General features: G+C 36.6%; 1 protein-coding gene across 1 annotated transcript; it reads left to right on the top strand.

Annotated features, from left to right (window-relative positions):
• Positions 1 to 6,913: 6,913 nt before the first annotated feature.
• On the top strand, positions 6,914 to 7,372 carry LOC127129831 (uncharacterized mitochondrial protein AtMg00810-like). Its single transcript, XM_051058950.1, has one exon. The coding sequence runs from the start codon at positions 6,914 to 6,916 to the stop codon at positions 7,370 to 7,372; it is 459 nt and encodes a 152-aa protein (XP_050914907.1).
• Positions 7,373 to 12,977: the final 5,605 nt, after the last annotated feature.

Genomic DNA, 12,977 nt, shown 5'->3' on the forward strand with positions numbered 1-12,977 from the left:
TTTACGGTACCTGTCTTACAAGAGCGATAAAAACCTATAAATTAATAAATTCTTCGGTATCCGCTTAAAATTTTTGGTACGAAACTGGAAATTTCAAAATTTCCGAAATTTTTACAAAGGTATCAAGGTAATTTTGCTCAAAATAGGATGTGTCGGGTTTAATTGGGCGGTGTCAAGTTAAATGCCTGGGGATAAGTAACTAAATTAAATTAAGACAATTAAGTTAAAAGTTAATAGATGTTGGAGTTCCAATATTTAAGTTATGTCAAATGTATATATATATATATATATATATATATATATATATATATATATATATATATATATATATATATATATATATATATATATATATATTAACAATTAACCACTAAAAATTTGTTATTAAAAAAGTAAAATATGTAAGGCATGTAAATGTGAAATAATAATATTACATAACAAAAATAATATGTATTTTTATTTATATTCTTTATGTTAATATATTATTTTGTCATTAAAAAAAGGTTACATGCTTAAAATAAAGTTACAATAGGTAAATGTAGTAATTTTAAAAAAATAAAGATTAGGAAATTAAAATTCAATAGAAAGTAAACATTTTCTTATAGATTAAAAATAATATGTTTATATATTTATAGGAATAGAGGCTTCTGGCACACCAGACAAGTTTTCTTTGGTGAAGATAACTGATGATAGGTTGATAACGATCACCATGAAGATGCTTCTGACATGGTGATGATAGTTCTTTGGTGACTAAAGAGGATATATACAAAAAGGTTACCTCTCTGACGCTCAAGTCCATCTGAGATTGATGTGGGACTATATAAGTATGAGTTGAATTATACTTGAGTGAGACTAAGAGTCACACTTATATAAGAAAATATGTTGCGACCGTCTCCTGGTTGCTTGGCCTAGAATGTGGGTAGACGTTAGATGTCGATGAATTGTTCAAATGGAAGGATGGACATGCTCATATGTGACACCTATGGATGTAGGTCCACCTGTACGTTGGTGACTAGCTCGCTTTAATTGAATTAGGCTTATGGATTGGGCCGATCTTTATGGTTCATTGGTCAGTTTAGAACAATTTCTCTTAGGTTCATGCTATTAGTTTCGAAGTGAAAATGATTGATGTAGAAATAAATTAAGATAGCCCAAGAACCTAAATCATTGAGAGATACTTCTCGTTAAGAATCTGCTCTATGAAGAGGGGGCACTCGATGGTGGCATTCAGTTTGAGTAGTTGGCATGGGGAACATGTGCTTTAAATACACTCCGTGCAGGCAAAGTGTTATTGTAAGGATGGATTTCATGTGCCCTCACACGCGTAGGGGAGGAAAGTGACACACATATGTCTATTAAGGTGCACTCAAGTGAAATTATTGTTTTCTAGAACCTATATGTGTCATTGGATGTAAGTTTTTACCTTCAACTGGATTATGGCCATTGAACCTAGCGCTTGCAGGACCTATAAATCGGGAACATGAAATTAATATTCACCTTTTCAATTTTATTCCTTGTTTTAATAGTTCTTATAGTTGTTGAAATTTCTCATTGGGGATATGGACTACTTCACCAAATGGTTAAAAGATGAAGACTTAGCAAAAATCACAACACTAACATTCATAAGTTTTTCAAATAGAATATTTTATCCAGGTATGGGATTCCATAATCCCTAGTCGGTGACAGCGAAACCTAGTGCATATACTAGAACTTGAAAAAGCTCTTCCAAGAGTTATAAGCTATTCCAAGACTTAGGTGTCAAATATCACTTCACATTAGTGAAGTACCTTCAAACTAATGACCAAGTAGAGTATGCGAATAGAGACCTACTAAAGAGTCTGAGAAGAAGACTAGAGGGATCCAAAAGCAATTGGGTGGAAGAGCTCCCACATATTCTCTGAGCATAAATGACCACAACTCACTCCACCACCAGGGAGTGTAAGTGCAATTTCCGTTAGATGTGTTTTATATGATATCAAAACTAAGATACTTTAGCATTAATATATATTGGACGATATCCTCTGATTCTCTATGTGCATCTTAGCATTAGGAAGCATAAAAGTTTTTGTTAGGTTTGATATGTTGTGATTGGCTGCATTTTGGAAAAACAAGTATTATTGACAGATGTTGAACAAGATGTCCTAACATGTTGTTTCAATATTGCAGTGTGACCTAGCTTAAGTATCTTGTGAGATTTGGTCTCTTTAATGTTTATATCTGAAGATTTAGTTCACGTATTATGTTGAGCATTTTCTAAAAAGCAAAAAACTATTGTGTCTTGACTTATTTACGAAGTAACAATGTCAAGATATTTTAGAAAACATTTGATTTGATTGAGATAAAATATATAGAAGATTATGCAGAGATCTTGGATCTGCTGCAAATCAAGCCAGAAGCCCATGTCTTTCATCTGCTATTTATAGAGAGGTTTTAAACCCAAGAAGGCAACGAAGCAATGCAATATATTGTCCAAATTAGGGTTTCATGTTAGTGCTTTGTGTGAGCCATTCGAGTATCTCCTCGATACTTGAATTGGACCTGGTTTATTGAGTTGTAACTAAAAATCCCTCAGAAGCTTTTAAGCAAGAGTGAATTGTGTTTCTCAGTTGTAAGTTATTGTAAGGTTGAAAGGAAGTGATAGGGGTCTCATATCTAGGAGTGTCTTAGATAGAAACATCCACGGGTAGATATTAGGTGAGAAGTTTGTAAAACTTGAGGTTGTTCAGGACTTCAAACTAATTATGTGATAGTGGATTTCCTTCCTGGCTTTGTAGCCCTCAGATGTAGGCGACGTTGCACTAAACCGGGTTAACAACTGATTGTGTTATTTCCTGTCATACTATTATTTAAATCCTATTATTGTTTGTGGTGTGATAATATGTTAACCCTAGTGTTGTGACATTGTATACGACATCCGGGATCTTCTTACCAGAATTTCAATTGGTATCAGAGCAGGCATCCTGCTCTGTTTCTGGGTGAGATCTGGGGAAAATACTTTCTGGTCCCATGGACAAGGAAGGAGGATTTACCAATATACCTCCCATCTTAGATGGATCCAACTATGACCATTGGAAGGCAAGTATGGTGGCATTCTTAAAATCCATAGATAACAAGACATGGAAAGTTGTTATCAAGGGATGGGAACATCCTATAGTGAATGACAAAGATGGGAAGGCTACTACTGATATGAAGCCTGACGAAGACTGGTCTAAGGAAGAAGATGAATTGGCTCTTGGATACTCCAAAGCTTTGAATGATCCATTTAATGGGGTTGATAAAAATATATTCAGGTTGATTAATACATGTACTGTAGCTAAAGAATCTTGGGAGATCCTCAGAACTACCCATGAAGGCACATCCAAAATGAAGATGTCTAGACTTCAGCTTCTCACTACCATATTTGAGAATTTAAAGATGAAATATGATGATAAATATTCATGGTTTTCACACAAGTATTCTGGAAATAACTAATTCATCTAGTGCCTTGGGAGAAAAGATGTCAGAAGAAAAGCTAGTGAGAAAAGTTCTCAGGTCTCTACCTAGGAAATTCGACATGAAGGTCACAACCATTGAAGAAGCTCAAGACATCAGCATCATGAGAGTAAATGAACTTATTGGGTCACTCCAAACCTTTGAATTGGGTATTGGTGACATATTTGAAAAGAAAACCAATAGCATAGCATTTGTATCCAACACTGAAGATGAACGAAACCAATGTGACTTGGATAATGATGAAGGAATGACTAATGTTATTGTTCTTCTAGGAAGACAATTCAACAAGGTTCTAAAGAGAACTGATAGGAAGTCAAGACCAAATGTCAAGAACATCCCTTGTGACATCAGGAATAATAATGATTTCTAGAAAAGAACAAGAACTGATGAGAGATCCAATCAAGGTAAAGGGATTCAGTGTCATAGGTGTGAAGGATTTGGACACGTTAGAGCATAATGTCCTACATATCTTAAGAAACAAAAAAAGGGGTTGTATGTCTCTTGGTCTGATGATGATAACTCTGAAAGTGAACCTGAGGATGAAGCTGCTAAACATGTTACCGCTTTAACTGGAAGATATGAATCCAATGAATAATTATCCTATGAGGAACTGACTGCATCCTATAGATAACTTTGTATCATAAGTGAAGAAGTGTGTCATCTGAGAGAAAAACCTAAGAAAATTATATCTGAATTGCAGGCTGAAAAGGAAGGATTTCAATTCACCATCTCTGATCTCCAAAATGAGGTGATATTGTTGACTTCTAAACTTGAAAACATGACAAAGAATGTAAGAATGTTGAACAAGGGATCTAATGTGTTAGATGAAGTTATACAAATTGGAAAAGCGGTTGGAGATCTAAGGGGGATTGGCTTTAGACATCAATCTATGGACAAACAAGGAGAAAGCTCTATGACCAACTTTGTTCTTCCAAAGAGGGGGTCTAAGCTTGTAATGTCTATACCTCTGGCTCAACTTCATGCCAGTCATCATAACTTTCAAACTAAAGGCAAGTTATTACGCTGGAAATATCATTACTGTGGAAAACATGGTCATATAAAGCCCTTATGCTTCAAATTGTATGGCTATCCCAGGTATCCAACACAACCCAGGTCTAATCAAAAGAAAGAGTGAATACCTAAGCCTGTCAACACTGGTCTTATAGCTCACACCTCTCTTAGAGCCTTAGCTCGAGAAGAATGATAATTTAACAATGGATGTTCCAGACACATGACAGGTGTCAAGAAGTTCCTTGAAAACATCAAGTCATACTCAACCGGGTGTGTCACGTTTGGAGATGGGGCTAAAGGTGAAATTAAAAGGGTTGGAAGACTAGCCTATACAGAACTCCGAAGCCTTGATAATGTCCTATTGTTAAAAGGTCTGACTACTAATTTGATTAGTATCAATCAATTATGTGATTATGGTCTTAAAGTTAACTTCACAAAATCAGAATGTCTAGTCACTAATGAGAAAAATGACGTTCTAATGAGGGGAGTCAGGTTTAAGGACAACGGTTACCTATGGTCATCTAAATAATATAAATACACTTCCACATGCCTGATATCCAAAGAAGATGAAGTTAACATGTGGCACCAAAAACTTGGACATCTACATCTGAGAGGTATGAAAAAGATCATGTCAAAAGAAGCCACCATAGGTATTCCAAGGCTCAAGATTGAAGAAGGTAAAATTTGTGGTAAGTGTCAAATTGAGAAGCAACCCAAGATGTCACATCCAAAGTTACAACATCAGACTACTTCAAAAGTTCTGGAAGTTCTTCATATGGACTTAATGGGACCTATGCAGGTTGAGAGCCTTGGAGGGAAAAGATACTCCTATGTAGTTGTTGACGATTTTTCAAGATTCACTTGGGTGAACTTGATCAAAGAAAAATTAGATATCTTTGAGGTGTTCAAAGATCTATGTCAAAGGATTCAAAGAGAGAAGGAAATTGGAATTGTTTGGATTCTAAGTGACCATGGGAAGGAATTTGAAAATAGAAGATTTTTTTAATTTTGCTCCTGTGAAAGTATTGGTCATGAGTTCTCCTCCCATATCACCCCTCAGCAAAACGGTGTTGTTGAACGCAAGAATATAACTCTACAAGAACCAGCTAGATTCATGCTTCATGCCAAGCATCTATCCTACCATTTTTGGGCTGAAGCAATGAATATTTCTTTCTATATTCATAATAGAGTCACTTTAAGAACTGGTACATCAGCTACACTTTATGAACTATAGAAAGGAAGGAAGCCCACTGTCAAATACTTTCATGTATTTGGAAGCAAATGCTACATTCTGACTGACTATGAACAAAGAAGAAAGATGGATCCCAAGAGTCATGAAGGAATATTTCTGGGATACTCTACAAATAGCAGAACATATAGAGTTTTTAATTCCAGAACCAAAGTCATGATGGAATCCATCAATGTTGTAATGGATGATAATATCTTAGAAAAGGGGATTAATGTTGAGGAAGATGTTGGAACATTATCTCAACAGATTGACACATCTAAAAATGAGGAAGTTATTGAGTCAGACAGTGAATCAGGAGGCATTGAACCAGACAAGCACCAAGTCAACAAAGGTCCCTCCATCAAAATTCAAAAAGATCATCCAACGTATCTCATTATTGGAAACCTTAATGAAGGTATCACCACTAGATCTAGAGGTGTGATTTCAAATGCTTGCTTTATTTCTAAGTTTAAACCTAAAAATGCGAATGAAGCTTTAACTGATGAATTCTGGATCAATACTATGCAAGAAGAATTAGGTCAGTTTATAAGAAATGAGGTATGGACTTAGTTTCTAGGCCTAAAGGAATTAATATTATTGGCACAAAATGGATCTACAAGAACAAATCTGATGAAAAAGGGATTGTAACCAGAAACAAGCCCAGACTTGTTGCCCAAGGATACACTAAAATTGAAGGGGTTAATTTTGATGAGACCTTTGCCCCTGTTGCCCACCTTGAGTCAATAAGACTAGTGTTAGGAGTGGCTTGTTTACTTAAGTTCAAGCTATTTCATATGGATGTGAAAAGTGCCTTCTTAAATGGGTACTTGAATGAAGAAGTCTATGTTGAACAACCCAAGAGGTTCATAGATCCCAACTTTACAGGTCATGTTTACAAACTAAGAAAAGCTCTCTATGGATTAAAGCAAGCACCTAGGGCCTATTATGAAAGGCTCATTAGTACCTTGTTAACAATGATACAGGAAAGGAGGAAGATACAAAACATTGCTTGTTAAATAAGAACATGGTAAACTCATGATAACTCAAATATATGTTTATGACATTGTGTTTGGAGGGAAGTCGAACCAGATGGTACAACATTTTTTTAGGCAGATGCAATATGAATTTGAAATGAGTCTTGTTGGATAACTGGCATACTTTCTTGGGCTCCAAGTTAAACAAATGGACAACACTATCTTCATCTCTCAAAGAAAGTATGCCAAGAGTATATTGAATAAGTTTGGGATGGAAAATGTTAGTCATAAAAGGACACCTGCACCAACTCACTTGAAACTGGCTAAAGATGAAAAAGGTGTAAATATGGATCAAAGTCTATACAGGAGTATGATTGGTAGTCTGTTGTATCTTACAACTAAAAAACCTGACATTACATTTGTTGTAGGAGTTTGTGCTAGATATCAGTCTGAACCCAAAATGAGCCATATTACTCAAGTGAAAAGGATCCTGAAGTACATCAATAGAACTAGTGACTATAGAATGTTGTATTCTCATAATGCAAACTCCACTCTTACAGGATGTTGTGATGCAGGTTGGGCAGGCAGTACTGATGATAGAAAGAGCACTTCTGGAGGATGTTTCTTCTTGGGAAATGATCTTATATCTTGGTTCAGTAAGAAGTAAAATAGTGTGTCCTTATCTACGACTGAGGCTGAATATATTACAGCAGGAAGTAGTTGCTCTCAATTAATTTGGATGAAACAAATGTTAAAAAAATACAATGTCCAGCAAGATGTCATGACATTGTATTGTGATAACCTAAGTGCTATTAACATTTCCAAGAACCCTATTCAGCACAATAAAGCTAAGCATATTGATATATGTCATCACTTCATAAGGGATCTAGTGGAAGACAAAATTTTCACTCTTGAGCATGTAACCACTAAGAAGCAACTGATAAATATTTTTACTAAAGCTTTAGATGCAAATAAGTTTGAAAAATTTAGGGGAGAATTGGGCATTTTAATGCTTGAAGAACTATAGCAATTACTGAAGTGGAGATATGGAAATCAAATGATCTTTTCCCTCCACTTAATGGTGCACAAAACTCAAGGACTATTATTACAACTTTTCCTTATTTTTCCAACACTGCACCCTAGCCACTCTCACGATACCTCCTGCATTCTCTCTCTCAACCTTTCCTTTCCTTGAAGAATAAGTTATATCCTTTCTCATAGGAGTTGCATGGACAGGAACTATCGAGAGGGGAACTGCATCAGTAATGACATCAGAGAGATCAATCTCAACACAATATTTTTAGGGTTCGTTTGCTCTTTGGAGTGCTTGCTCAGAGTGGAGACAAAAGGTTGAGACATTTTGGAGGTTTTCGGTATGGGTTGTAGAGAGAAGATGGAGATATGAGAGTGTCTAGCCTTCCTCTCCTTCCATGATTGCTAGAAATATAAATGCTCTTGAACCCCCTACTGTAGTAAAGAAACCCCAATCTATGACTAGTCTGTATCTCGATCACAGCAGTGTTGAACCTAATTTTGATATGTCTAAAGATTATCATGTTGTAACATATGTTATGGAAGATGATGTTAAAGCCTCTGAAACCAGTAACAGGCCTAGATCTGTAACTACCTTGAGTAAATCCAGCATGATCGTTGCGGACAGAGACGATGTAGATAAGAATATTTGTGTGCTGATCTCTCAAATGTTGGGTATCAACCCCAAGACTAATGTCGTGCAGAATGTCTTCACATCCTTGTCCCAACCTGATAACAATACTAAGACCCTCGTGGATAAATATGATGTGAATGTACGTACTCTGTCTCCTGAACAATCGAAAGACAAAGAAATGTCTGAAGAAATGACTGGTGATCTGGTTGACAAAGATAAAAACCTTGTTGAGAAAAATGATCAACCCACTAACATAGTAAATATTGAGGAATTGGACTCTGATGATGTTCCCATTGGTTAAAGACTGGCTCCAGTTATATCTAAAATATTGAAGAACATAAAAGTTCAAGCTATTGAATCTCCAGAACGCCCTCCAAATCTATCAGGAAAAGAGCTAGTGTTGGTCCTACAAAGAGATGGAGCAAGTTTGTTACTCTGGTGTCTAAGAAAAAATCCCTAAAGAGGACGGAAGTTCCTTCTGAGTCTAGTGAATCTGACCATGATGTCAAACACAATGTTTAGGACATCATCTCTACTTTCATAAAGCAAGCCTATGGGAAGAAGATTCCAGCTAATATCCCTTAAGTTCCAATTGACAACATTTCCTTTCACTCCGTGGAGAATGTTGAAAAATGGAATTTTGTTTATCAAAGAAGATTAGCTCTGGAAAGAGAACTGGGGAAATATGCTTTTGAATGCAAAGAGGTGATGAGTTTGATTCAAGAGGCTGGATTAATGAAAACTATTTGGTTTTGACAAGTGTTATGAAATGCTTGTCAAAGAATTTATTGGGAACATCTCAAAGGAATGTGACAACAAGATGAGCAAGGAGTTTAGAAAAGTGTATGTCAGAGAAAGATGTTTGAATTTTTCTCCTGAACTAATCAATAGGTTCTTGGGCAGAAATAAAGAAGAACAAGCTGAAATAGAAGTCTCGAACAATGTCATATGTAGAGACATTACTGCTAAACAAGTGAAAGAATGGCCAAGGAAATGGAAATTGTCTGTAAATGCCTTGAGTGTGAAGTATGTTATTCTCCATAGAATTTGGAGTTGCTAATTAGGTTCCAACCAATCACACTTCCAACATTTCTACAGGACTAGGTAAGTTTATTTATATTGTTGGGACCAAGTCAAGTTTTGACTTTGGATCCTATGTTTTTGATCAAAATATGATGCATGTTGCCTCTTATGATGTGAAGATGCCAATAGATTTTCCATCCTTGATCTATGATATTATCCCGAGTCAGCACCCAAGTATCTTAATCATCTCTGATAGTACCTGCAAAAGGGACCCTACTCTCTCATTACATTATAGGTTATTCACTAGGAAACATGTCCCAGACATTGTCATGACATCTGGGCAGACACCTTCCAGACCTACTAATAGAATATGCATCCTTGCTGAGCTAAAAGATACCTGTAAGACTTTGGATGAAACTATAAAAAGTTATACTGAAAGGAAAAGCAGGATTGAAATGTTGATAAAGGCACTGTCTGAAGAAGAAGGAAGTTTGAAAGGTGATGGAACAAATGAAGAAGAGGAAAAAGAAGATGGGTCTGATGCAAGTGATGATGAAGATGCTACCAATAGTGATGAGGATTGAAGCTCTCTAGTTCATTTGTGTGTTGGTTAAGCTTCTGTTTTTTTGTGGGTTATGCCCTAAATATTTTTTTGTGCACTTTAAAAGTGATCTTGGTTATGTTTGGTTTATAAACTCTCTTGGTTGTGTTCTGCTAACTTTGCTGTTTTGGTTAGTGTTTTTGTCAACTTTATGGCTAAAAAGGGGGAGTAGTTATGTGGTGGTGTTGTTTGATGTTTGATCTGTTTTTTAATCGTTATCCCTCTTGCTCTCTAAGGGGGAGCATGTATGGAGGGAGAGTAACTCTTGGGGTAACTCTACCCCTGGATATGCTACTCAGGGAGAGCGCGTTTGTTTTCTTGTGTTGTTACGAAGGGGTTACTGATGTTAATGATGTCGGGAACAATGTCCTGACATCCTGTCTAAAAGGGAATTTATTTTTTCCTCTTAGGTAGGGCCTTCGTGTAAGACAATATGAGGCTGGTTTTTCGTTGCGCCTTCCTCTCGTGTTCTTGCGAGAAAGGATTTTGAGAGTTTACTTGTTGGTTTAAATCCACGATTCTAACCCTCATGCCTGTTGGTCTATGCAAAGATTATTTTAGCCAAATTTTTTCAAAGGGGGAGATTCTTATGTCTGATATGTTATGATTTGTTGCATTTTGGAAAAATAAGTATTATTGACAGATGTTGAACAAGATGTCCTGACATGTTGTTTCAACATTGAGTGTGACCTAGCTTAAGTATCTTGTGAGATTTGGTCTCTTTAATGTTTTATCTGAAGATTCTGTGAAGATTTAGTTCACGTATTGTAGCACCTCAAATTTGCACCTATCATTATACATACATTTTCATGTTAGGTCATGGCATATCATGGTCCATTGCATAGCATTGCATTGTCCCTCAGTTGCCTCAAGAGCAAGCAATCAAGAATTAGGTCAAACTAATCTCCTGATCAGTCAACCAAGCAAGCAAAGGAATTTTTCATTGAACCAAGGCCTTGGGGCTTGTCCAACAAGTTCACATGACTTGGAGGTCTATTTGAAGTGTTCAAGTCAAGGGCTGAGGGCTCAGAGGTCAGCAGTTCATATACAGACAGTCAAAAACCTTAAAAAAGTCAACTGTCAGTCAAAGCAGTGGATAGTGGTCATTCTTGTGGAATTTGGGCACCATGGTCAATGATCAATAATTCATACAACTTGGGACATCATTTGAAGTCAAGTTCTCAAGGAATTAGGGTTTGGAAGTCATCAGTCAATGCACAATCAGTCAGAAACCCTAAAAGTCAACTGTTGGTCAACTGTCCATTTAATCAGTGATTTGATAATTGGAATTGGTTTGTGAGAGTTCATTCATGTCCAAATAGCCATCATATACCATGCCAAACACCATCATGGAAGAATTTGAAGCCAGATCAAAAATTTCCCAAAACGGAAACTGGGCCTGTAACTGAAACTTACCAAAAATGGAAAGTTTTGATCCTCAAACTTACGTCATGATACAAGCTTCAAATTAATTTTTGCCCAACATGAAAGTTGAAGATCTTGTTCTCCCATTTCCAAAAAGTCCAAGAACTCTCAATTCCCATGTGTGGTTGGCAAGTTATGATCGAATCGATTTCAGAAAATCTTGAACTTCAAAGGGCCATATCTCTCAAACCGTTTGGCCAATTTTGGTGGGGTTTTTTCCTACAAGTCACATTTGATCCCCTCTTTCCAAAAATATAAATTTCATGAGCCAAAACTTCACCAATCAAAATGGCATATTTTGACCTTTTTCATTTAAATGAAAGTTTGACCAAGAGTTGACTTTTTGATTTAAACATTTTTTCAACATTTGGCCAATTGTAACAGCTCATAAATGTCATTTATAATGTGTTTGCAAAGTCAAAATATGCAGTACATAAGGCCATTGCTTGGTTTGCTTGAATTGTAAGAAAGGTACAAATTCACCATGACTATCCATGCTATCCACCATACCACACTTTGTACTTCCAAACAGAAATTAAAACCTCATTTTTTCTGTCATTTGAGACCCAATCTTGCAGCCTAAACCAACAACAATAGAAGGCCATGCTTAGTTGCTAAAAATTGGGCAAAAGTACATGTGTTCACCATGCTTCCACAACCATACTTGTACCATGACCATGACAGCTTTGATGATTTTTCTTTTTCTGCAGTAGCAGCACAGTAGGAACCATTCTTTTCACCCAAAATCCATCCACTTTGCTTTGGCATTTTAAGAAAATCTTCTGTCAAACTCCACCGTGAAAAAGGATTGCCTTGCCACCACAAAGAACAGTCAACAGCAGTTTTTTTAGGGGATGTATCTTATGTCCTTTTGAAGACAGTAGCAGCAATTGGGGGGGGGGCATCACAAAAAACCATCTGGCCAAAGCAAATAGAAAAAAGGCATTCTGATTAAAAAACTAACAGCAAGAGCAGAGACCTTGCAAAAACAAAAGGCAACATGGAATAGCAAATGAAAAAACACCATGCTCCTGTCATAAGAAAAAACTGCCAGCAGCACCCTTGTTTTGCATCTCAAAACCTGCCATAGACCAACCTTGCCAAAATCTGCTACAACAAAAAGAACACAACCTTTGGCCAAACTCCAAAAACCTGTCCAAAACCAAAGTTGCCTGAGCCCTACATTGCTTCTTCAAACCTTGCCTTGCAACCAAAAGGGCCAACTGCACACATCATTCATTCCTCTAAAAAACCACACTTTCAAAACCAGTCACACCCTCCCAAATCACACCTTGCCACTTGCATTTGAACTTCACTTGGCCATTCCTCTAAAAACCTGTCACAACAACCTAGCAGCAGTCCACCATCCTGTTTTCTGTCATGAAACAGCAATAGATCCATCACTGCCTTGCCAACCTACACAACCAACCAACTTCATCCCTCTTCTAAAAACTGCATCCTTTAGCATTTATTCAAAAAACAATATCCATTCATCAAAATGAAACCAGTGCTGCAGCCACAACACAGCAGAAAAACCTGGTGCTGAAGACCACATCT

The sequence above is a fragment of the Lathyrus oleraceus genome, chromosome 3, assembly GCF_024323335.1.
Source record: "Lathyrus oleraceus cultivar Zhongwan6 chromosome 3, CAAS_Psat_ZW6_1.0, whole genome shotgun sequence".
NCBI classification, from domain to species: Eukaryota; Viridiplantae; Streptophyta; class Magnoliopsida; order Fabales; family Fabaceae; genus Lathyrus; species Lathyrus oleraceus.

Excerpts from the sequence above, each read along its gene's own strand:
- LOC127129831 (XM_051058950.1), top strand. The coding sequence starts at position 6,914 with ATGGACAACACTATCTTCATCTCTCAAAGAAAGTATGCCAAGAGTATA.